Source organism: Geotrypetes seraphini, chromosome 8, assembly GCF_902459505.1.
Source record: "Geotrypetes seraphini chromosome 8, aGeoSer1.1, whole genome shotgun sequence".
Lineage (NCBI taxonomy): Eukaryota > Metazoa > Chordata > Amphibia > Gymnophiona > Dermophiidae > Geotrypetes > Geotrypetes seraphini.
In genome coordinates, this window is record NC_047091.1 from 157,768,946 (window position 1) to 157,795,013 (window position 26,068).

Sequence of the window (26,068 nt, forward strand, 5' to 3'; positions counted from 1 at the left end):
TTGGTGGGTGTTGTGGTTGGATTGTGTATTTTCTTGTTTTCCCACTCCTGATTTTTCTTAATTAGGGAGTGTGGTGATAACTGTAAAGAGTGGGCCTTCTGTGTAGGCGAAGCCTTTTTGAGGGTTTGTCAACATAATTTTGGGGCTAGATTATACTATGGTTCTTTGGCCTTTTTTGTATAATTGTAGGGTTTTTCGATTCGGGGTGAATATTCTTTCTGGGGTTTGGGGAGGGGGAGGATTACAGGTCAATATGTTGTTGTAAAGTTTATTTTCACAGCAGTGGTGTACTAAGGGGGGGTCCGCCCCGGGTGCAAGCCCTGAGGGGGTGCTCCCGGTCTGGTCCCCCTCCCCCGCGCCAGGTGTCGCGTCTGGAAACAGCCTGCACAAGATCGCGATGCCAGCGATCTTTGCCTGCTTCGGCTGTTTCCTCCGCCGCGGTCCCGCCCCTCCTCTGACTTCAAAGGAGGGGCGGGACCGTGGCGGAGGAAACAGCTGAAGCAGGCAAAGATCGCTGGCATCGCGATCTTGTGCAGGCTGTTTCCCCAGGTAAATGGTGCGGGGAGGCCAGGGGGGATGAGCAGTCCTTTGTGGTCATGGTGGGGGCGAGTTGTCCTTTGGGGGGGGGCAGAAGGCCTTCAGGGGAGGGAGGGCCCTGGTGTAGAAGTACACGGAGGGAAAGGGGAGGGGTTAAAAGACGTGTATATGCCGGACTTTGGGTGGGAAGAAATAATGGGTCTGAAAATAGAGGAGAGGGAGAGAGATGATGGACCATGGGTTTTAGGGAGGGAAGGAACAGAAAGGGAGAGAAGTTGGACACAAGGGATGGTGTGGGGGGGGTAGAGATACTGGTTAGGAGGGTAGTTGGGAAAAGAAAGGGGGAGATGGTGGACCCTGGGGTGGTGGGGAAGGAGGGAGAGCTGCTGGATGAAAGGGTAGTAAAGAAAAGGTGGATCTGTGGAGGGAGACAAAAAAAAGGAAAGATGCCAGACATCCGGGGGAGGGAAGGGAAACGGAAGGGGAGGACAGAGATGGCAGATGGATGGTTAGCACGGAGAAAGAAGGAGACCCTGGCAAGCAAGTTATCAGAAGAGAAACCAGAGCCTTGGACACAACAAGATTTGAAAAATAACCAGACAACAAAAAGGTAGAAAAACTAATTTTATTTTCTGTTTTGTGATTATAATATGTCAGATTTGAAATGTGTATCCTGCCAGAGCTGGTGTTAGACCGCAAACGTGAGCTAGGATTTAATAGAGAGAGGAAAAGTCCTTTTTGTTTCTTTATTTTATTTACACCAAAGCGCCAGTGTGGTTAGGAGAAGCCAAAGGGGGGTGAAAAAGCTATAAAATAAACCCACCAGGATGTTTGAAATAAACACCCAATTGGGCAGGAAAATCAAATCGATAAACCAATTCAATAGGCTGAATCGAATCGAAATTTTTTTTCCTGAATCTGGCAGCACTAGTTTGCGCTACCGTCTTAGACTTTAGGACCTAGGATTGGGGAGAGATGGCATCCTCAGTACTTTATAATGCAAGTGAAATGAGGATTTGGTCAGACTTTTGAAGGGTCTGAGACAGCAGGAAATGGAAACTTTTCTTCCTTCTATTTTTGTGAATGGAAAGGCTGAGGATGTCAGAGAGTTCAGTTAAAATATGTGCTTTATAAGAAAATATAATAATGTGTTTTATAAAGTTTATAGCATTGCTGGCCTACTCGATAAGGTGTTCCTAGTGGTGGTGGTGGCAGCGTGTCAAAGTGTTGAGAGGAAGAGGTGGTCTGGGAAATTCTGTGAGCAAACTCCGGGCCCATTTCCACCCCCCAGTTAGTCCATTCCACTCAACTGGTTCACACACTGAGTGGGACTTTGGGTGTTGTTTTGGGATCTCTTCCAGTGGTTTGTCAGTATCTCCTTCTGGTCCAAGGAAGGAAACTTTGTTAACCTTAGCATTGACCTACAGAATATGTTTGTAACAGCGCTGCTTGTGTGGCATTAGGCTATGTAGTGATCGAAAGAAAAAAACAGATTTTTGCACATTTTTGCACTATATGGTGGATGTATGAGGAGATTCACATTTCCTGCACAGCTAAGTCCGTGTGAAGTTACCTTGTGCTGTATTTGACATCTAGCAAGGTCTCTGTTTGGAAGGAAAGATCTAAACTTAAAAATGAAGTGGCCAGAAGTTATGGTAAAAGCAGATAGTGTAGCTGGTTTTAAGAAAGATTTGGACAAATTCCTGGAGGAAAAGTCCATAATCTGTTATTAAGATATGGGGGATGTGTCTGCTTGCCTTGGATCGGTAGCATGGAATGTTGCTACTCTTTGGGTTTTGACCAGATACTAGTGACCTGGATTGGCTACCATGAGAATGGGCTACTGGGCATGATGGACCATTGGTCTGACCCAGTTAGGCTATTCTTATGTTATGTTCTCATCTGTAGGGGCCTTTGTTTTCACTTCTTAATTTAATGTATTTTTTTTCTGGGAACTTATCAGTGTTTTTTATAATGGGAACAAAAATGGAAGAGAATTAATGTGTGTGGAATGAGGGGGTAACTAATTTCTTCAGCTAAATAATTCAATCCACCTCAACCAGACATAGGAGAACTCACGCACCCTCCAACCAAAAATGTCAAAAGAAAAAGAACTGTTCGAGAACCTCCTAGCCATTCGAGCTGCAACACTCGACCCCCAACTCTACAACTATTGACCTCGACCATAGACCACAAAACCTTCAAAAAGAAATAAAAACCCTTCTATTCAAAAAACACATAAAACCGAACTAACACAATCAGAACTGTCCCAAGCATCACCTGCAACTACTCCATATGTACTTCTGATGTCATGACAATTCAGACATAATTTATGTTATGTTAAGTTTGGAATAATGGTTACATATGAAGTTCAATAAAAGAAAATTTTCACTGCCTGTTTCTATTCTGACCATTTATTCCATTTCATGGTCATTACAAAAAATAGTTTTTTACATGGGAGGGGGAGGTCAAAAAATGATGGGCCCCGGGTGCCACATACCCTAGGTACACCACTGTTTCACAGTCAATTCTGTATTCTGCAAGATATGGAAGAGTCAAAAAGGTATACAAAGATTTTTTCTAACGCTGGGATAATGCACTGTTATTTCATATTGCCTGTACTGTGGAGAAGTGCTGTGCTCTGAGAGCCTGGGGTTCGATTCCCACTGCAGCTCCTTGTGACTCTGGGCAACTCACCTACCCTTCCATTGTTCCAAAATAATTACCTGTGTATACAATTTGAAAATCGCTTTGACTGTAGCCACAGAAAGGCACTATATCAAATCCCCTTCCATTTCTTTATGTTTGACATCTATGCAAAGCTCTCGTCCCAGGTCTCCCTTATTTAAATCGGTACATAAAAAGGTATCACACAGCCTTCAAAATCTCCACAAGGCTTTGGGGACATCATTGTACAAAGAGACGCTATGTAACATGGCATGAACACAGTGTGGCAGGAGCAGGGCAGCTGGCACATAGCTTCACCCTGACTGAGATCAGAAGTGCGCAGCTGATTACACAGAAATTAAAAATGTTCAAAATATACTTGCAATTTTAACGTCAAGTGCTAAGAAAGTATACCTGTGCTGGAACAATGTAATCGGCCACGTCCCAAACCCTCACTCCTAACTCTGAGGTATTGGTCACTGCTACGCCTTTCACTTTCGATGTGACAGAACTGACCACAGAGTCAAACTCTTGGTAGCCCTTCTCCCAAACAAATACCCACCTAGCACAAGGGAAAAACAGAGACATAATTAAAACATGTCCTTTCATCACTGGCACAAGGCATTGGTTGAGTTTTGTGTGCGTCTCTGTAGGTTTGGGGAGGAGGAAAGAACAGTGGCCTCTTGCCTTACCTGGCTTCTACTAGGAATAGAGAAGGACAAGGGGACAAATTTTTCCCCGTCCCTGCGAGAACTCATTTTCCCATCCCCGCGAGTTCTTCTCCTGTCCCTGCCCCATTCCTGCAAGCCCCATCCTTAGCTGCACAAGTCTCAAAACATCATAAGTGTTTTGAGGCTTGTAGAGTTAAGGCACTGCTTACAGGAATGGGGTAAGGACAGCAACAGTGACAAAACTCCTGTGGGGACGGGGGAAAAATTTGTCCCTCTGTCATTCTCTAACTGGGAGTTTAGTGTCAGGAAATTCAAATCACAGTTACCTGAATCCTCTGTTTCTCCCCCATCATTAGAACCTACCCCTGGGCAGGGGCATGTCTGTGTGTGAATGTTCTCTTTACAGCCCTCCTGGTGTAGAATCTTCTTTTTTTTTTTTTAACTGTTGAGGAGTGGCATAATGATTACTACAGTCAGCTGAGAATCATGAAACTTCTTGTACTAATGCTTCCTGTGGTCTTGTGCAAGTCTTATTATCTCAATCCTCTGGAGACTGAGAAATACTTACTACACCTGAACATGACTTACCTTGAGATTACCGTATTTTCACGCATATAACGCGCGCGTTATACGCGTTTTTACCTACCGCGCATACCCCTCGCGCGTTATACGCATGAGCGCGGTATACAAAATTTTTTTTACATAGTTCCCACCCCGCCCGACGCCCGATTCACCCCCCCCAGCAGGACCGCTCGCACCCCCACCCCGAACGACCGCTCGCACGCACTCCCACCCGCACCCGCATCCACGATCGGAGCAAGAGGGAGCCCAAGCCCTCTTGCCCGGCCGACTCCCCAACTCCCCGACAATATCGGGCCAGGAGGGAGCCCAAACCCTCCTGGCCACAGCGACCCCCTACCCCCACCCCGCACTACATTACGGGCAGGAGGGATCCCAGGCCCTCCTGCCCTCGACGCAAACCCCCCTCCCTCCAACGACCGCCCCCCCCCCAAGAACCTCCGACCGCCCCCCCAGCCGACCCGCGACCCCCCTGGCCGACCCCCACGACACCCCCACCCCCCTTCCCCGTACCTTTGGTAGTTGGCCGGACAGACGGGAGCCAAACCCGCCTGTCCGGCAGGCAGCCAACGACGGAATGAGGCCGGATTGGCCCATCCGTCCCAAAGCTCCGCCTACTGGTGGGGCCTAAGGCGCGTGGGCCAATCAGAATAGGCCCTGGAGCCTTAGGTCCCACCTGGGGGCGCGGCCTGAGGCACATGGGCCCAACCCGAGTCGGGACAGCGCACGGAGAGGCGGGGCAGTGCACGGAAAGTCAGGGAGGGTGAATGGAGAGTCGGGACAGCGCACAGAGAGTCGGGGCAGTGCACGGAAAGTCAGGGAGGGTGAACGGAGAGTCAGGACAGCGCACGGAGAGGCGGGGCAGTGCACGGAAAGTCAGGGAGGGTGAACGGATAGTCGGGACAGCGCACGGAGAGTCGGGGAGGGCGAAAGGAGAGTCGGGGTGGCCAGAGGAGAGTCGGGGCGGGCGAAAGGACAGTCGGGCTGCATGCGCGGTATACCCGTGAGCGCGGTATACAAAAGTTTTTGTACATAAAATCGTGGTTTCTGCGCGCTATACCCGTGTGCGCGTTTTACACGGGTGCGCGTTATCTGCGTGAAAATACGGTAGATTTAAAAAGCAAGAATTAAATCCAAACTTCCTGATTTATGAGTAAAAGCCAAGTCTATCCCCCCCATCCCATGATTGACACAGAGTCACTACCGAGTGTGGCATAATGTCATACGGCCCACCAGTCATCATTCTCAACAAAAATGTAAATATTTTCTGAAGGTCAATATAAAACCACAGTATATTATAGGAAATAAAAAAGGTGTGTCATTAAAATCTAAAGTAATTGGAACTGAAAGAGGAGAGAAGGTCTCAGGTGTCTGTTCAGAGCCAAACTTGGCAATCATACAAATAAATGCAAAGACGTAGGAGGTACAGTATGCTAACTGCAAAAATCAGGAGTGGCACATTCTGGACTGGAGATTACTGCGAGTGCCTAAGGGAATGTCAGGAGGCTTTCGCTGAGCAGGGCTGTGTGTCAACAAGGCTTTTAATGACTTCAAATTAGCTACATCACAGCAGATTAAACAAACCTCAGCTGTGTACCTAATTAAACTCACTGTAAAAGCCGATCTAGCAGAAAATGCTAAGGAATGGAAGTCAAAGTATTCCTGTGTCACCTAAGGTGTTTCACTGTAATATTTTAGAAGTGTAGCACAAAACCCAAATACAGATTGAGATCTTTCTTCTAAGAGACGGGGACAAAAACCTCTTTTTCCAGTCACAATTGTTAATCATTAAAAATCTTTATCTAGAACAGTGGTTAAACCAACTAACCAGTGGTTTTCCCAACCAGCCAAAATTTCAGGATATCCACACCGAGTATTCATGAAAGGATATCCTGAAAACCTGTTTGGCTGGGGGTTCACCCAGGACAGGTTTTAGAACAGGGGTAGGGAACTCCGGTCCTCGAGAGCCGTATTCCAGTCGGGTTTTCAGGATTTGCCCATTGAATATGCATTGAAAGCAGCGCATGCAAATAGATCTCATGCATATTCATTGGGGGGAAATCCTGAAAACCCGACTGGAATACGGCTCTCGAGGACCGGAGTTCCCTACCCCTGTTTTAGAACCACTGTGCTAAAGTCACGTCTCACAGCAATTCAGCCAACAGTGATGGACCATAAATCAGGGTTGGGCAATGCCGGTCCTCGAGAGCCACAACCGTCGGGTTTTCAAGATTTCCACAATGAATATGGCACGAGATTAATTTGCATGGACTGCTTCCATTGTATGCAAAAATCAGTCCTCGCGCATATTCATTGTGGAAATCTCAACAACCCAACTGGGTTGTGGCTCTCGAGGACTGGAATTGCCTACCCCTGGACTATATTATATTATAATCACCCAGGATTAAATTATACTCAAAAGGCTGCTGGGCAGATGAAGGGATAACATTACTTTGTAGGTACTTCACTAGCTGCCAGATTAAAACTGCCCAGCATTTCAAGGTCTTTGGTCTATATGGGGGTAATTCTACAGAAAGCTGCGTTTTTCACGTGGGATGTTTTTATTTTTGAAAATGAGCAAAAAAGGTAGACGTCCAAAGGATCAAAACTTATACTTAGCTAAACTAAACTAAACTAAGCCTTAAGTTTATATACCGCATCATCTCCACGGAAGTGGAGCTCGACACGGTTTACAAAGCGTAAAAATATAGGAAGAGAGAGGAGAAGGATTTACAAAAGCATGTAGAAAGAGGGGATGTAAACAGGAGAAGAGATGTTATATGCTAGAGAAAAACCAGGTTTTCAGCTGTTTTCGGAAAAGTTGGAGGGAGCCCAGGTTCCGCAGCGGGACAGTGAGATCGTTCCAAAAGGCCCGTGATGTTGGAGAGGAGGGATTTTCCCAGTATTTCTGCGTGGAGGATGCCGTGTAGAGAGGGGAAGGATAGTTTATGTCTGTGGGCTGATCTGGTGGTAGCAGGTGTCAGGGCGAGGAAGGATAGAGGGATTAGGGGCGGAAGAATGCCGTGAATGGTCTTGAACGCCAGGCAGGAGCATTTGAAACGAATTCTGGAAAGTACTGGGAGCCAGTGAAGATTGGTAAGTAGTGGGGAGACGTGGTCAGATTTGCATTTAGCAAAAATCAGCTTGGCCGCAGTATTCTGGATAAGCTGGAGTCTGCGAAGACTTCTTTTTGGTTAGGCATAAATAGATAAAAAGATAAGACGTTTGACAACTTTGAAAATGGACATTTTTCCTACTGGGTTTGTGGACGTCTTACATAAAAAGTCCAATCTCATACTTAGGCACACTTTCGATTAAATCGGGCTTTAAAAAAATATCCTGTATGTTTTCTGTCTTGTTGATATTACGTAGTGCCTTTCGCTTTCTTAGGATTTCAAGCCGCTCCGATTTTACCTGAAAGGTGGAATATCAAATGCCAAAATTAAATACACGAAGGAGTGGTACTTTTTATTTTTTTTTTAAAGTAGGCGAAGAGGACAGGTGGAAATTAAACTCCTCTGTAAAAAATAACATCCGTCATTTCCCTCAGAATCGCAGGAATATCAGTTACCATGTACAGCTTATCTTTAATGAATAAGTTTCTTTTAGTTCTGTTTAATATACATCATGGATCATAATTGTGGACTTGAGAGATTATACAAAAAAATTTTTTTCTATGTAAATTTATGAGGTCTATTTTTTTGTTCATTTGATGTAATCACTTTCTGTACAAGATTTATCTTGATCGTAAATTTGAAATTTATAAATAAATAATTAAAAAAAAAAAAAAAAAGAATCGCAGGAAGAGAGAGGACAGATGCCCAGGGGACACGTCAGACAATGCTCGATTTACACTAGATAATACACCTGGTCACGGGAATTGCACTAGGTAGACAGACTCCAAAAACAACACTTAAAGAGAGCAAACTAGAGGTACAAGCTGAACTGAATACAAGAGCCGTCCTTTGGATTATAACTTTTCACAACTTTGAATAAAAATCAACTTGCAATAAAAATTCCTGCACCTTGTACATTTCCTCTGCAGTTTCTTTTTGGTTTTGGCACTTTTTTATTTAATGACGCCTTTATTATTTAATACTATTTGGTCTCATTTAATATATTTTTACAAGTCTTGGAACCAATTCTTTTCTCCTTTCTATAACATTTTTTCAATTATCCCCCCTCTTATCTCACCCATATGTGTTTTCCTTTATTTGTTTCCCACTCTGCTCAAATATATTGTAATTTCTCCCCCTACTTATCCTAATGTTTCCAGTTTATCTCGTAACTGTCCATGTCTTGTTTGTTTTTAATTATTTTTAAAACTTCTTTTATATTGTAATTTTAATCATGTGTTAATCGCTTTGAAACTGATAAAGCGATCAATCAAATATATATTAAACTTGAAACTTGATATAAACAAGTCCCAAAAATCCCACCTCACAAATGTTTACAGCAATTGTTTTTATATGGTTTAAATGGGATTTTTTTTTATGCATTTCTAAGTTTCTTTTGCTCTTTGGGCTTTCAGAAGAAACAGGCCAAGAAGAAGAAACAAACTCAGCTAAACAAGTCCCGCAGGACAGCCGCCGGCCTGTCAGCGAATCATTAACATATAGTACTGTGTGTGCAACACTTTCACGATGGACACAGGGCTGACCTAGGGTTATCGGACGTGTCCTCTTTTGAGAGCAGTGTCCTGCAAACTTTGGTCGAGCCGCAGCACGCTAAGCGTAGTGGCTGTGGTTCGAGGCAACCGGAAGTGCGCAGACGTCGACGTGATGACATCATGTGCATGCACGACCGTCATATCAACGTGCGCCCTTGCGCAAAAGCCTTCGAGACAGGCCCTGAGCTGCCAGTAGGGGAGTGCCGGCAGGGAAGAGAGGCGCCGGCGCCGACCGATTGCCTGCAGGACGTGCCTCGCTGTGAGAGGCATGTCCTTTAGGGAGTCAGCTGGCGCTGGCGTCTCTCCTCCCCCCCCAGTGTCTCGCGGCACAACTGAAATTTCAGGAGGCGGACAGTTTGCGATGCGCTGTTTTAGATGCCTGGGTATCCAGATGGATTTTAAAAACCCATCGTGTGTATACATTGTCACATTGCATCCGCGCATGCTCAGAGGCCCCAAACTCGGGGAAGAAGAGACGAGGTTTATGTGGGGGAAGAAAGGGGCAGGGAGTCACACGTCCTCTTTTTTTTTTCCAAGTTTTATTTAAAATTTGATATCGTTTTAAAAAAAAACTGTCTAAGCGGCGTACATGGTCATAACTATTAAAATCACGGCGTAACACAATTAGACAATAATAGACATAAGTGACATAATGATACAGGACAGGGGAGCAGTACAATTTGCGAAAGGAGAGAGAGACGGTAAAGGTCAACAGAGAAGGAGGGGGATATGCTCTTCCTTCTTCCTAAGAACATAAGAATTGCCGCTGCTGGGTCATCGTGCCCAGCAGTCCGCTCACGCGGTGGCCCTTAGGTCAAAGACCAGTACCCTGATTGAGTCTAGCCTTACCTGCGTATGTTCTGGTCCAGCAGGAACTTATCTAATCTTTCCTTGAATCCCTGAAGGATGCTTTCCCCTATAACAGCCTCCAGAAGAGCGTTCCAAATTTCTACCACTCTCTGGGTGAAGAAGAACTTCCTTATGTTTGTACGTAATCTATCCCCTTTTAACTTTAGAGAGTGCCCTCTCGTTCTCTTCACCTTGGAGAGGGTGAACAACCTCTCTTTCTCTACTAAGTCTATTCCTTTCATTATCTTGAATGTTTTGATCATGTCCCCCCTCAGTCTCCTCTTTTCAAGAGTCAACTTGTCATATGCATCCTCAAAAAGAAAGGTCTTTAGGTTAGTTTTAAAATTTGTCCATAGGTATTTCCTCTTGGAGATGCGAGGGCAAGGAGTTCCATAGGTGCTGTAACGGAGAAAATCTTCTTTCTGGTGGTATCGTAGAATAGGCGTCGCAGGGAAGGAATAACTAGAAGGTGCTGGTTACCTGATTGAAATGTTCTAGTTGGACAGTGTGGAATGAGAAGTCTATCTATAAATCCGGGGATGGGTGTTAAGTTTGGCTTTGAAAATGAGTAGCAGGATTTTATGTGTAATTGGGAGCCCTAGGCTGACCTGACCCTGGGGCTGGAACTGGGACGTTGTCCTGGGCACTATATTTTATTTTTTAAGACACAGGCTCTGGTCTTTGGGTTGGGGCATGGCAGGGCAGGAAATGAAGCCCTCTGTTTTATGCGACAGTGCTCCAGGCATCACAGTACTTAACTCTCGAGTATTATATAGGGCATATTTCACCAAAGTACAACTGCATAAGATTGGGGGGTATTGACTCCCTGTTATGCCTCAAATGTGGCAGAACCCCTAATACAGTGGTTCTCAACCCTGTCCTGGGGACCTCCCAGCCAGTCGGGTTTTCAAGATATCCCTAATGAATATGCACGAGAGAGATTTGCATATAATGGAAGTGACAGGTATGCAAATCTCTCTCGTGCATATTCATTAAGGACATCTTGAAAACCCGACTGGCTGGGGGGTCCCCAGGACAGGGTTGACAACCACTGTATTAGGGGTTCTGCCACATTTGAGGCATAATAGGGAGTCAATACCCCCCAATCTTATGCAGTTGTACTTTGGTGAAATATGCCCTATATAATACTCGAGAGTTAAGTACTGTGATGCCTGGAGCACTGTCGCATAAAACAGAGGGCTTCATTTTCTGCCCTGCCATGCCCCAACCCAAAGACCAGAGCCTGTGTCTTAAAAAAATAAAATATAATGCCCAGGACAACGTCCCAGTTCCAGCCCCAGGGTCAGGTCAGATAGAGGGCGCTGTAGAACAATTGATGCTTGACCTGCCTGCCATAATGTAGGTCGCCTGGCTCATAAATGCATACTACAGGTGTGGACTTCCTCTGACCCACCAGCTATGTCACTCGAAGTCCAAATGATGAAGTTACGACTGTATTATTTTGGTCACACCGTCGGAAGAGAAAGATCATTGGATAAGGACATCAGGTTTGGGAAGATTGAAGGAGCTAGGCAAAGAAGGTGGGTGACCTGCAGGCAACCATGGGGATGACGCTGGAGGATCTTACTGGACTAGCACAAAACTGATTTCTTTTTAGATCTGTAATGCATCAAGTCGCTAGGACTCGGGTACGAGTCGATAGCACCTAACATACTAAGTGAGAAATTGTTAAATTTGCTGCTTATTATAAACCACTTAATATTTTTGTAAATGCGGTATATCAAAATTCAATCCTGGTAATTCCCAGGCTCCCGGGCTCATGCTGTAGCCAGGAAGCAGCATTTACAATTGCATGCCAGTGTCTTTTCCGAGGACATGTACAAGCTAGACCCTACAGCCAAGGCAGCAGAGCAGAGCAAGAAGTCTGCAAGGAAGTGCATAAGTAAAGCTTTAATGTAATGTTAATTTCTTTGATGCTCTCAAGCTCTGCCAGTGACGGATCTGTGAAGTGTGCTGTGCCGGGAATTGTATTAAGACCTGCACTAAAATATGACTGTTTGCTGCTATCAGGCCGCTTCAGAGACTTTTATAATTCTTAAAATCAAAAATTCAAAATATCGCTGCGGACTGCAGTCAAAAACCTACTGCAGATCCCTGCATCCAGGAACTAATATTAGATATCATTCACTGCTTCATATAGATATCTATATGAACTAATATTAGATATCATTCACTGCTTCATATAGATATCTATATGAACTAATATTAGATATCATTCACTGCTTCATATAGATATCTATATGAACTAATATTAGATATCATTCACTGCTTCATATAGATATCTATATGAACTAATATTAGATATCATTCACTGCTTCATATAGATATCTATATGAAGCAGTGAATGATATCTAATATTAGTTCCTGGATGCAGGGATCTGCACTAGGTTTTTGACTGCAGTCTGCAGCGATTTTTTGCAGTACTATCAGACACGATTGATAAGATAAGTGCCTTGCCTACTATGAATGTTTAAATCAAACTTTAAGATATTTGATAATATTTAAAACTAATACGGAGTTTTGTGAGACCTAGGATGTATTTCTCTATGGCAACTGAGTATTTGCCATAGAAAGTTTCCTCAGAGTAATCTGGAGAAACACTGAGGTCTCTTTCTCCGTTTATGGAAAGTAAAGAGCAGCAGGCACATATATACTTCTTCTGATAATACGAATCTAGATGAATATCATTTTTGTGTGACTAAAATTATTGAAGATATTCAGCTTGTGTAGAAATTGATTTTATAATTCTTAAAATGCCATTCGTCCTTAATAACAATACTTTAGAAATAGTCCACAATCTAAAAATTTTAGGAGTTATAATTGATGATAAATTGATTTTCCACGATCATATTAATAATATAGTTAAATCTTGTTTTTATAAACTGCGGCTAATAAGATCAATCGCCAAATTTTTGGAGCCTAAATCACGCAATATTCTGATCCATTCACTAGTCATAGCTAAATTAGATTATTGTAACTCCCTATTACTTAACATCTCTCAAAAAGAAAAGCGACGTCTTCAAATCATTCAAAACACTGCCATTAAATTGATTTATAATGCAAATAAATTTGATCACATTACGCCTCTATTTATCGATACTCATTGGCTTCCTATCAGCCACCGTATTTTATATAAGGTAATGTTGCTCATTTTTAAAACCCTAGTTCATAACGAGCCTCTGTTTATATCAAGGATGTTACTTCCTTACAATCCCGTTCGTTCACTTAGATCATCCTCTCAAAACTTATTAGTTATACCTTCCCTTAAAACAATAGGAACAAGAAGAGCAGACATGTTTTCTGTTATGGCTCCACAATGATGGAACTCTCTACCACAACATATCACAAATGAAAGAGATCTTCTTTCTTTTAAAAAAAATTTTGAAAACTCACCTTTTTAAAGATGTTTTTAATACTCAATATTAAAATTTTTTTAGTTTTTTAATCTTTTACTTACCCCCGTTCCCTTATGTTTTTTCCCGTATTTGTTTTTCTATATATAACAGATGTAATCTTTCCCCCTCTTTTCCTCCCATTTCAAGTTTGTCTTGTCTTAAATTTGTCGTTACTGAGTTTTAATTTGTGTCTTTATATTTTATTCTTTTTTATTTATGTACATCGTTTTGTAAACAGATTCAGCAATAAATCAAATATTAATAAACCTTGAACCTTGACTAAAGAGCAAAGGATGGGAAAGGCAAAGGGGGGCCCCCCACCAATGCTAAAAAAGGTATCTAAAATGCTTTTAAATTGTACAGAAAAAAAAAAAGTAGGAAAACTGAAGAAAGGGAAAAAGAAACCTCATTCAACAGAAAAGGTAGACACAGCACCATGGAAATAATGCTGTCCAATATAAGGAGGAGTATCTGGTCATCCATCAAATTTAAGGGGGAGGAAGCCCGAAGCCCTTCTAGTAAGAACAGAACCACACAAATCGGAGCCGGAATGCAGGCAAAATGAAACACTTCAAAGGGTGGTCCTTGCCATACAGGCTGTAGAGTTTGCGAGCTCTCATGCCAGGCTAGAGACGTATCACAATAGAGCTGAATAATGGGCAAGGCTACCATATGGCATCCAGAAAAAAAAAAAAAGGACGGATTGAGATAGCTGGGTTTTACTTCCATTGCTTTCAACGCGTTGCCAGAGGATGTGGTAAGAGCAGATAGCGTAGCTGGTTTTAAGGAAGGTTTGGACAAGTTCCTGGAGGAAAAGTCCAGTCTGTTATTGAGAAAGACATGGGGGAAGCCACTGCTTGCCCTGAATCAGTAGCATGGAATGTTGCTACTTTTTGGGGTTCCAAAATCTTTTGTTACGCTTTGGGATTCCGGAACCTTGCTATTCTCTAGGATTCTAAATGGAATGTTGCTACACCTTGGGTTTTGACCAGGTACTAGTAACCTGGATTGGCCACCGTGAGAACGGGCTACTGGGCTTGATGGACCATTGGTCTGACCCAGTAAAGCTGTCCTTATGAAGTAAAACCCATATGTCTCTATCTATCCTTACTTCCATTGTTTTCAGTGGAAGTAAAGCCCGGATGTCGTTTTTCTGGAGCCATATGGTAACTCTAGGATGGTGAAGGGGGGAGTCCCGTTATACCCTGGTCCTCTCTTTGACACTTGAGACCCGAGCTCAATAGTGCCCGGGAAGACGCCGGGGCCAGATGCACCTTTCCTGGGATTCGGTTCACTGGTCTGGCCCCCGCTCCCACGCCGAAAAGGAAAGTGAAATCGCTTCGCCCTCTTCCACTTACCCGATCACATACGCCAGGATGATCAGCTGCACCGCTCGGTTCATCAGCCCGACCTTCCGGCTCTTGATCAGCACGATCCTGGGGGTGTCATACTCGAAGACGCAGCTCGTCACCTCCACGCAGCAGGAGCCGCAAGCCATGCTGCCCCGACCCCGGCTCAATGAAGCTGAGCCGGGAAGGAAGAAGGACGGGAAGCCGGACCCACGCACAGGCTCCGCTTTTCACGTGATCGCGGAGGCTGGCGCTGCTGGTCGGGGGCGCCCCCTGCTGGGCGCAGAGCAGAAGTGACGCGCTCATTCTCCGCCCAGCGCCAGTTTCCCCGAGAAAAAACGTCGTGAATAAACCACAGGCCTCACACACCCACAACCTAATCAAGCCTATTGCTCTAAACCAGGGGTGTCCAACCTTTTGGCTTCCCTGGGCTGCATTGGCCCAGAAAAAATTTCTGGGGCCCCACAAACGCTGCAGCAAGATAGAGGAGGGAGCTGGCAAGACAGTAAACACCCAGGGACAGCAGAGGAAAACACTGCATCGCCCTCGACCGGGGCCACACAAAATACTTCACGGGGCCGCATGTGGCCCTCGGGCCGCAGGTTGGACACCCCTGCCCTAAACCTTCATGTTCCGGGGCCCAAACCTGCTTGACACTAAAGGAGACACAATCTGCTGGTTTGCTTTGGGGCCCCTCCCAAATTGTTAATGCAGGTCCTAATCTATCACCATAATGTACTAATGACCCCCCTCCCGGTTTGATCCTGCATCAGTAACAATTACCAAGAAGTGCTCAGAACCCTCAGGTAGAGAAACCGCAAACGGGGACAAGCCCCTAAATGCGGCCCCCTTGCTCAATCACGGCACTCCCGACTGTGATAGGTTTTCACTTTTGTGCAAATTGTGCAAATTATGAACCTAGTTCACTTATTTATCTAATTACTTAAAGATCCATATGGATCCATCAGGGATCTCAAAGTCCCTCGTTGAGGGCTGCAATCCAGTCGGGTTTTCAGGATTTCCCCAATGAATATGCATTGAAAGCAGTGCATGCACATAGATCTCATGCATAGTCATTGGGGAAATCCTGAAAACCCAACTGGATTGCGGCCCTCAAGGAGGGACTTTGAGACCCCTGATCCATATGGATCTTTAAGCACGAGCAGAACACAGAAAGTACAAGTCTGTCCAGCATTGGGCTCAAGTAAGGGAGGTGCAGGGGGGGTGGTCTGCCCAGGGCGCAGTCTGGCTGAGGGCACGGCCGCCCCTCCTCTCCGCCCGCCCCTGCTCCTTTCCTTGGCGCCTGTGCCCCTTGCCTTCCCCCGTACCTTTTAAAACTTTCCCCGGCATGAGGTTTCTGCCCGTGTCGACACTAGCGCTCTCTCTGACGTCACTTCCGGGACCCACGCCAAGCAAGTGACACGAAAGGGCGAGCTGACACCAAACGTGGGCATGCTGCTCATGCTGGAAAAGTAAAAAAGATATGGGGAACGGGAAGGAGACGCGAGCGCAGCGGGGGCGGGGGGCGTGGAAGATGGCGGGGTGCCACTCACCCTTACTACGCCACTGTCGGGCTCCACTCCCCCATCCTGGCTTTTCTTTTTATTGCGCCACATGCAGGACACAGACCGTGTAAGTCTGTCCGGCATCAGGCTTAACTCCCCTTATCCTTTACATACTCAGTCCACCCATGGCGCAGCAGGGGTGAACGGTGCCCGGGGCAGTGGAACCCCTCTCCCGCCCTGTTCCCCACTACGTGTGCACGCCCCTTCCCCGTGCTGCTCACGTCGGCGTTGATGCTCTCTCCTATGTCACTTCCTGAAGTGGACTAAGCCCTAATGTAGGCTTTAGGGCCAAATTTTATATATGGCACCTATAAAAACTGGCAGCTTATATATAGACTCGTGCTTAATTAGGCACACCTATTTATGCCAAGGAAAACTAGGCCTAAATACTTGTACCTAAGTTGTGCGCGGTTCAGACGTATTCTATAACAGTCCTCCTACCTTTTAGGAGCACCCACAGTCCGTCCATTCGCTACCCCTGGTCATGACCCCTTTTGAGATTCGTGCAGTAGACGTGATGTGCACCGCTTTATAGAATACACTTACAAAGTTGTGCACGTAACTTCTAATCAGTGCCAATTATCATCAATTATTATTTTACCGTTTAGTTAAATTTCACTTAATATACCACTTATTTGCCATAGCAAGCCAAGCAGCGAACAATAAAATCAATTAAAGTCATAATCAAGAACTTCCTTAAAAATAGGATAGCCCTCCCAGAGTAAACTGTCCCAAAGTGTAACATGAAAAGGTTGCAACTTATTCAAAATACGGCAGCCAAGCTGATATTTGGTAAGAGTAGATATGATCACGTTACTCCTTTGTTGAAAGCCTTGCATTGGAGAATTCAATTCAAATGTGCCAGCGTAACATTTAAAAATTTTTTTTCTCCCCGCCGATTACTTTCTCATTTAATTCTCAACAGCCTCTATACTCCAGGGAAATTCATAAAGATATACTGGCTTTTCCTTCTATTATGGGAATTAAAACCGTAGGCAAGATCTGTCGAACGTATGCTTTTTCTTTTGTAAAAATCTAGAATAATCTCCCAGTTGAAGTTAAACTTCCTCCTTCCTTGTTGACTTTTCGGAAAACTTTAAAAACTTACCTATTCCAGAAATTTCTAACTGATTCTTCAACATAAATAAGGATTGCAAATAATGATTCCTGTACTTTAATATCATACATTCCATGCCCTTTTTATTTAATCTTTTGTAAACCGAATCGAGCCCCTTTGTCGGGATGGATCAGTATATAAGACCAAGAATTGGATTGGATTGGAAAGACACAACAACCATACACATAGCAAACAAAGATTAACATACATACAATTTTCAAAATCATCTCACAGGGGGTGACACCCACAGTTCACTTAATTGCCAATTATCAGCATCGATTGTCTTGTTATACAATTAAGCTGCACATGCAAATTGGCTACGCACGCCGATTTGCACACACAACTTAGGATGCCATATACAGGGTTTGGGCCTTAGTGTGCAAGAAAAGACTTGCTGCGTTTTGGGTAATTTGCTTGTCAGTGTGTGCTAATTGCATGCTATTTATTTATTTTTGCAATTTTATTTTTTCAGGATGGGAATGTTATGGACAAGGAATGGGCATGGAAGCATTATCCGGTTAGCATGTCGTTTAGATAATGCAGAGGTATTAAGTGTTCCTGCATTAATATTTTTGCAAGTCTTGCATGCCAATGGAAAAATTAGTGTTGGATCTGCAAAAAAGGAAAAAAGCCCTATTTTAGGGATGTGTTAGAAATGGGTTTAGTGCAGTGGTCTCAAACTCGTGGCCCGGGGGCCACATGCGGCCCGCCAGGTACTATTTTGAGGCCCTCGGTATGGTTATCATAATCACAAAAGTAAAATAAAACAGTTTCTTGATCATATGTCTCTTTAGCTATAAATGACAATATTATTATTAAAACTTAGCCAAAAGGAAAGATTTATAAGCTTTAATAAAGAGTTTTACCTCATGCAAAATTGTTATTTCTTTAATAAGATATTAACTATTTTTTCTGAGGCCCTCCAAGTACCTAACAAATCCAAAATGTGGCCCTGCAAAGGGTTCGAATTTGAGACCACTGGTTTAGTGCATTTGAAAGTCCCATGTTAAAACATGCTATGCCCATTTCTTAATATCTTAGTAAAAGTCCCCCTTGTGAATATCAGATGGTTAGAAGGTCTCTGCCCCAAGGAGAATTTCTGGCACATATACCTTCCTGAACAGGGGAGGCCCACTGGCAAATATTAAATATGAGAGACAATAGAAGAATACATTTTTTTTGACAAATATTTGCTGAAGGTATGCTTTGTTGACAGAGATAGTTGTGTTTACACTGATAGAGAAGACACAGTAAGCCACAGACTTTAAATGTCTTCCATATTAAGAAGAGTTGTTTCCAGCTCCTTGTTTATTTAAAAAAAAAAAAAAAAATCCTCATTTTAATCTTGCTTTCTTTGCTCTCTCTTCCTAAGAGAGGAGGCCCGGTAGCCCTAGCATTTACAGGGGGACACTAAAGTAGGATTACCAGACATCTGGAAAAATCTAGACATGTCTTCTTTTTAGAGAACTGTCCAGGTGTCCAGATGTATTTTCCAAAAATTGGTAATTTGTCCGGGTTTTGGAAGGCCCTAAGCTTGGGGACACATCTGGAGGACCTCCGAAGAGGTTTGGGGGTAGGGCTACCAGACGTCCGGATTTCTCCAGACCTATCCGGGGGCTCCAGATGGCTTTTCAAAACCCGGCACTTTGTCCAGGTTTTGAAAAGAAATCATGTTGGCAGGGGGGGAATCCGTGCATGCGCGGAGGCAACGCAGTGACATCACGCGTACATGGGCATGCATGTGATGTCATGGTGTCGCATCCGCGCAGGCCTTTCTGCCCAACGAACAGGCAGCGGGGGTGGGGCTGAGGGCAGAGCTGGAGCCTAATAGGGCAGGGATGGGTGGAACTGGGTGGGCGGGTCTAGGGTAGCGTAAAATCTAGTGTAAAAATCTGGTAATCCTAGTTTGGCGGGGACAGGGCTGGGGCAGTACAGGGCAGGGCCACGTGTCCTCTTTTTTTTTTTTAACAAGTCTGGTAACCGGTGTCAGGTCAAAAGCGCGCCGGGACAAAGGCGCGCCCAGACAATTGAGCGCAGCGCATGCCGCTGCGCCATTCTAAATTACTGTTTTTAGCGCTAAGGATCTCTCGTGGAAAGGGTATCTTTGGCGCTGCTTGCTGGCCAAGGGGTTGCTACAGGTCCAGCATCCACCTTTCTCCTCTGCCTCCCTTCCTTGTAGCCTGCACATTTCTGAAACTTCCAGAATTCTCCACTATGGCATGCTGAAATTCCCAGAATCCACAGTAAGAACAGCCCTTTCATCCTGCAGCAAGAAATACAAAAGTGCCCAAACAGCGTAAAAGGACTATAACTTTGAATACAAATTAAAGCCGGTGGTTAATGAGTTCATCTCACGCACTTAAACTTCAGGAAACTACTAAAAACTAATCTATTCACCCGATTCACACCCTAAGACTCCTATGCTCTACCCGTGGCCCCTTCTATCTCACCATGTCCCGCTTCCCATTAAACCACATCTTCACCTGCTGTTTGCACCCCCTGTTTTTTTACCTACATGCCCACTTCCACTGTACCCCTTTGTTATACCTACATTCTTGGATTGATCCTTCACGCAGATTGTCTTGATCTTCTTCCCAGTACCATTTTGCCCTGATTGTACCTATTTTTGCTGATTGTACCATTTTTCGCCGATTGTACCACTGTTCGCTGATTGTTCCTATTTTCTCTGTTTGTACCATTTTTCTCTGGCACCTATTTTCTCTGATTGTACCATTGTACCATTTTCGCTGATTGTCCAGCCCTTCTTCATTGTAAACCGCCTCGAACTACTATGGCTTTGGCGGTATATAAGAAATAAAATTATTATTATTATTATTCATATATAATCTTAGAACATTGTTCTTCATTGTAAGTCTGGGGGCTTACCAGTGGCATAGCGAGGGTGAGTGGCGCCCCTCCCCCACCCCCTGCCACACGCGCTTGCCCCTTCCCCGTACCTTTATTTAAGTTCGGCGCAAGCAGCCGCCAACGTACTGCCCGCGTCGGCTACGGCACTCTCTCTGACGTCGCTTGCCAGGCATGGGTCCCGGAAGTGATGTCAAAGAGAGAGCGCCGAAGCTGACGCGGGCAGCAAGTTGGCAGCTGTTCGCACCGAAGTTAAAATGGCACAGCGGAAGGGATGGGGGCGAGTGCGCAGCAGGGGGAGGCGTGGGAATGGGGCGGAGGAAGGGTTCCAGCCTTACTACACCATTGGGGCTTACAGTGGTAGCTCTCACTGGCAGAGCTTCCAAATGACCCAGTTCCTAGAGAGAGGTTTTAGGTCCGTCATGAATGTCTGACAATTTCATCCTGATGCAGTCTAGGATAAGGTGACCATATTTTCTTCTGCAAAACCCTGGACACATGACCCTGCCCTGTTCTGCCTCCAGCCCAGCCTCCAGCTCCACCCTGTTCTTCCCCCACACAAGCTCCTCTCTTCCACGATGAGCTCCAGCTGTAACTGGAGAGCCCCAAATCATTGACTCACCCTGGTAAGGAGGTGACCTGGGCTCTGACTACCTTTGCATACAATCCTGGAATGGTGCAGGATTGCAATATCTATACCCTCTTCCTGTTTTCTCTGGCACCCAACTACTGAGTACTGGAATAAACAGGAAGAGCAAAGATGTGCCCAGGCAGCAAAAGAGATAAGGTCCCTTTTACAAAGCCATGGTAGCAAGTTCCGTGTGACAAATGTGATGCAGTCTGTTCAGTTCATCATATTTGCCCTGCTGGGATTGCTACCACAGGTTTGTAGAGCCATAATCCAGACTAGCAGGGTACTTAGAGGTATTTTTAAAATGTACTTTTTATACACATGTCTTTAAAGATTACTCACACTGTGTTATTGGGTCACGGGGAGAGGATTCCTAATCCTGTAGCCAACCTCTCTCTTCCTGGAGAGGAGATCCTCCCACCCAGCACTAATCATATGACAGAGAAATTGGCAGGCACAGTAAGTACACTGGCTGTTTTATTGCAGCAGGCATTATAACATTTATCTCATTATTTGTCACTTTGAGGAATAATTTAATGGTTAGTGCCAGTGGCTAGTGGCATAAACCTAGTGTATTTGCCACAGCCAGGGACAATAATTTTTTAACACCCCTTCCTCTATATGGAAAAAAAATATTTGTAGTAATAATCCATGAGTCATACAACAAGGGTGCACCTAGGAAAAAGCAGCATCTTAAACACTGCAGTGAGCACCAGAACATCAATACAAGACTAAACAAACCAGATTAGTATAGATCGATCCAGTACAGTCAATGCTATCAGAAAACCATGTCTTTTTCATACACACAGAACACAGATACATCCAGTATGGAATAAGTAATCACAAACTAAAAATAAAAATATGTAGACAAAAGTTAAACTGAACTACCATGAAGCCAGACTCTGCATACAATGCAAAACTACAGAAATGTAAAAACAGTGACACGTGTCCCCTAATACTGTGCAAAATATACATATAAACCTTTGTCATCTCTGGCTTTTGCATTCCTCCTCTTCACTCTCTTCCTTCTATCCAGCATCTGCCTTCTTCCCCTTCTATCCATTATCTGCCTTCTTTCTCTTCCCATTCCATCCAGTGTCTGCCCTCTCTCTCCCTTTCATCCTGTGTCTGCCTTCTCCTCCCTTCCATATGGCAACTTCCCTCTTTCTATGACCCCCCTCTATCTACTGTCTATCCTCCCCCCCCTTCCATCCAGCCTGTGCCCCTCTCTCCTTTTTACATAATTAATTCCAGATTCACCCCCTCTCTATTTTTCTCTTTCCTCTCTCTGTCTCCATCCCCTTCTGCCCCCATATTCCAGCATTTCTCTCCTTTTCTTCCCTCCCTTCCCACAAGGACTGGCATCTCTGTCTCCTTCCCTTCTTCCTCCCCCTATGGTTTAGCATCTCTCTCCTTGCCTTACCTCCACCACAGGTCTTCTTCCCTTCCTTCTTTCCCTCCACCCCATGTCTGACATCTCTCTCCTCTCCTTCCCTTCCATCTCTCCCTCCCTAACCCCCTACATGTTCTGGCATCTCTCTCTTCTCCTCTCCTTCTTTCCCCTCCCCCATCCCCATGGTCTGGTATCTCTCTCTTTTTTCCATTCCCCTTCTTTTTTTTTCCTTTCCTTCCCTAGTCTTTCTTTGTCCTCCCTCCCCAATTTTGAAGCTTTCTCCTTTACCCTCCCTCCTCCAATTGGGTATGGCATTTTTTTTTTCTCTCTCTCTTTTCTCCTTCTTGCAGGCTGTTGCTTGCAATCTTCAGCTGAACATGCTGCCTCCGACAGACCTGGATGCTTTTCCTCTGTATCAACTTCTGGTCACTGCAGAGACCAGATTTTGCAAAGGTAAAGCTTCTAGGTTGCCAGCAGTGTCCGTGAGCCTGAAGATTGCAGGCTACAGTGTGGGGAAGGGACCAGAGCACCCGTTTATGATCTGCACCTCAGCCAGTCCACCCCCACTGCCCTACCCTTGGTACACCACTGCACTGGTTAGTGCAGCAGTCTAAGAACCAGGGGAACTGGGTTCAATTCCCACTGCAGCTCCTTGTAACTCTGGGCAAGTCATCTAACCCTGCATTGCCCTAAGAACAAAATAAGGACCTGTAAGTAATATGTAAGTTGCTTTGATATCAAATCCCATTCTCTTTTCCTATAACAGATTTTTGGCAAACTATACAGTTTTCCTCTTTCCAAAGATACGTCACCCAAGTGTGAAAGCAAGCTCACAAACTGCATTATCAGAAACGGATACTTTGTTGCAAGGTGTAAAGAAGACTTCTGACTTTGAAACATTCACGAAAATGTAGATATTTAATTTCAAACTATGTGCAGCTACATTATTATAAGACATGTACAAGACATTTGATATAAGGGCACCTGAAGACCAAAAAGGCCCATCCCATCTGCCTAGGAAGGTGGTTAACCCCACCCCTCCCCCTCCCTCACAGGACAAAAAATCTTCTGTGCCAAGATACAATAAGACAGACATGTTTGGTGTGTTAAAATCACTTGATACATTGCTTTTTTGCAGCACTTCAGCATAGATATTTAAATAAGTGGCCCTTCTGAAATCTTTCTCTCCACAGTGGTGTAGCCCAGGGGTTGGCAATTCCGGTCCTCAAGAGCGAAGCCAGGTCAGGTTTTCAGGATCTCCACAATGAATATGTACGAGATGGATTTGTACGCACTGCCTCCTTGAGATGCAAACCTATCTCATGCGTATTTATTGTGGACATCCTGAAAACCTGACCTGGCTCTGGTGTAGCCCAATAGCAACTTTTGACAGTCCTGAGCCTAGGGTTACCAGACGTGTGGGAAAACCTAGACATGTCTCCTTTTTTAAAGGACTGTCCAGGTGCTCGGAGGGATTTCTAAAACCCAGCAGTTTGTCTGGGCTACGGAAGTTCCTGAGCATGGGGCTGTGTCTGGAGGCCCTCTGTTACATAATCATTGACGTACATGCGCAGAAGCCATCCGGACCTTGGGGAAGGAAACAAAAGGTTTGGCTGGGGTGGGGTGGGGTCAGGTGTCCTCTTTTTTTTTTTAAGGAAATATGGCAACCCTACCTGAGCCCAAACTGGGTGAACACATTTTCTCTCCACCCTGCCATGCCCTCCCACCACTCTCTGCACCTCCCATCCCCAATGCCTCCCCCACACTCAAAATATAAATAGCTGAGCTGGCAGGGTCCCCAGCAGCTGAAAATGTCTTTCATGTGAGGGGAGGGGATGGGGGTGGGGATGAGGAGAGAAGTGATGGCAGTGGCTTGGGGACTGCCAGCTGCCCAGCTTGAAAGAGTTCTGGCTTGAAGGAAGTCTTCAGCTGACAGGGCTTGGGGATCTTTGCCAAACACAGCAAAGATGTACCAATGTTGGGTGGGCCCTGCCCATTCGGACCTATCCTTGGCAGCACCAACATCTCTCCCTCTCATTATATCCTTTCTATCAGTCAGTTCTGAAGAGCACAGAAGCATTCACAGATTCAAAGGAATTGAACAACATAGTAACATAGTAGATGACGGCAGATAAAGACTGAATGGTCCATCCAGTCTGCCCAACATGATTCAATCTAAAAAAAAATTTTTTATCTTCTTCTTAGCTATTTCTGCCCGGTACTGTGCTTAAGATCCAACTACTGAAGTATCCGTCAAAGCTCAATCCAGCTCATCTACACCATCCCAGACATCAAAGCCCTCCCCAACCCATCCTTAATCATATACAGACTCAGACTGTGCAAGTCTGCCCAGTACTGGCTTTAGTTCTTCACTATTTACTATTATTTTCTGATTCTAGATTATCTGTGTTCATCCCATGCTTTTTTTTAACTCCATCATCATTTTCCTCTCCACCACCTCTCTCGGGAGTGCATTCCAGGCATCCACCACCCTCTCCGTAAAGAAGAATTTCCTTAGATTGCTCTTGAGTCTACCACCCCTCAACCTCAAATGATGTCCTCTGGTTTAACCATTTTCCTTTCTCTGGAAAAGATTTTGTTCTAAGTTAATACCCTTCAATTATTTGAACATCTTAATCATGTGAAAGCTTCTGCTATGGCCCCTGGAACTGACCCATCTCATTTCAGAAAGGCCATCTTTCAGCTGCAAAGTGACAGTTTATTGTTTGCAGACCTCAGAAAGTTTTTTCTTATTAGTTTAGGGATTGTGCTATTTGTTGTGCGAGTTATTCATGCGTGAGTTGCTGACATCATGCAGGTTTAGTAAGGATTTAAGACACCGGCTTTGGAATGAAACTGTGGTATTTGCCATCAGCTTTCGGATACTTGTTTCTTATTGTCCATCTGCAGCAGCTCGGTATAACACAGTAATGCATCAGTACTTTGGAACCAAATCGCCAGCGAATGTACTGGCTGTAGGCACAGTGGCGGAATTTGGCAGTGATGTGTTCGTTGTTTGTGTTTAAGAAAGGATCGCTGTAGGACAGCATAAATTCCAGCGCTGACCTGGAGAGGACGAGCCGCTCAAACAAATACGCACTTGTAATGCATGGGCCTGGAGACCTTCGGCAACACAGCTGCTCCTGGAATGTGAACATGCTGTGACATTTTCCACAGTGACACCACGGCGGAGAATCTGCATCTTTCTGGAGAGGGTTCAGCTCAATATTGCTGGCTAGCAGCATGTCATGGTCTGAATGAGGGACAGAAGGTGATGCAGCTTCAAGACCAGGTGGTAAATTGCTCACATCATCTGGAATGCTACCAGTGTGTTTCTGTACCTGTAATAAAATAAAAAATAAAAAAAATACCACCAGAGTTAAGAGGATGTAGATGGAAAATTCATGTTGTCTTTGCCTTGTTTTTATGCATGCTGTTTTTATTATTTACATGAATTTCTTTAAGGTAATTTTGTCACAAAAATGTTATTTACTTATAGTAACTTTGCTGGCTTGACAAAACTAGAACAAACACTGTGTTGTCTTGAGCTACTGGCCTTAGAGAATACTTTACTCAAAATGAGCCTCAGAGACATAGGCAGGCATTTCTCAGCCACAGAGGCTAAAGTCCATCAATCAGAGGCTCCTCTTACGCCCGGGGGGGGGGGGGACACAGTAAAAAACTCAGAAATCTGAGAAAAAACCTGTGCTCCACCCAATTGCAGAGCATATAAACCACAGTACTACAACACAAAACTGTG

The 26,068-nt window shown here is 44.7% G+C and overlaps 2 protein-coding genes across 4 annotated transcripts in view; both read right to left on the reverse strand.

The window, feature by feature from the left end:
• P2RX4 (purinergic receptor P2X 4) overlaps window positions 1–15,040 on the reverse strand; it is a 50,938-nt gene extending 35,898 nt beyond the window's left edge. The window contains exons 1-2 of one of the 3 annotated variants that reach the window (XM_033956216.1): window positions 14,747–15,040; window positions 3,619–3,766 (exon numbers count right to left, since the gene is read on the reverse strand). In XM_033956216.1, the coding sequence (XP_033812107.1) occupies window positions 3,619–3,766; window positions 14,747–14,886 (288 nt within the window). In that variant the 5' untranslated portion in view covers window positions 14,887–15,040. The remainder of the gene's footprint in view (window positions 1–3,618; window positions 3,767–14,746) is intronic. The other 2 variants (XM_033956215.1, XM_033956214.1) reach the window with 2 other exon arrangements.
• A 10,052-nt stretch (window positions 15,041–25,092) lies between these two features.
• P2RX7 (purinergic receptor P2X 7) overlaps window positions 25,093–26,068 on the reverse strand; it is a 68,964-nt gene continuing 67,988 nt past the window's right edge. The window contains exon 13 of the mRNA XM_033956195.1: window positions 25,093–25,649. Coding sequence (XP_033812086.1) covers window positions 25,140–25,649 — 510 coding nt within the window. The 3' untranslated portion in view covers window positions 25,093–25,139. The remainder of the gene's footprint in view (window positions 25,650–26,068) is intronic.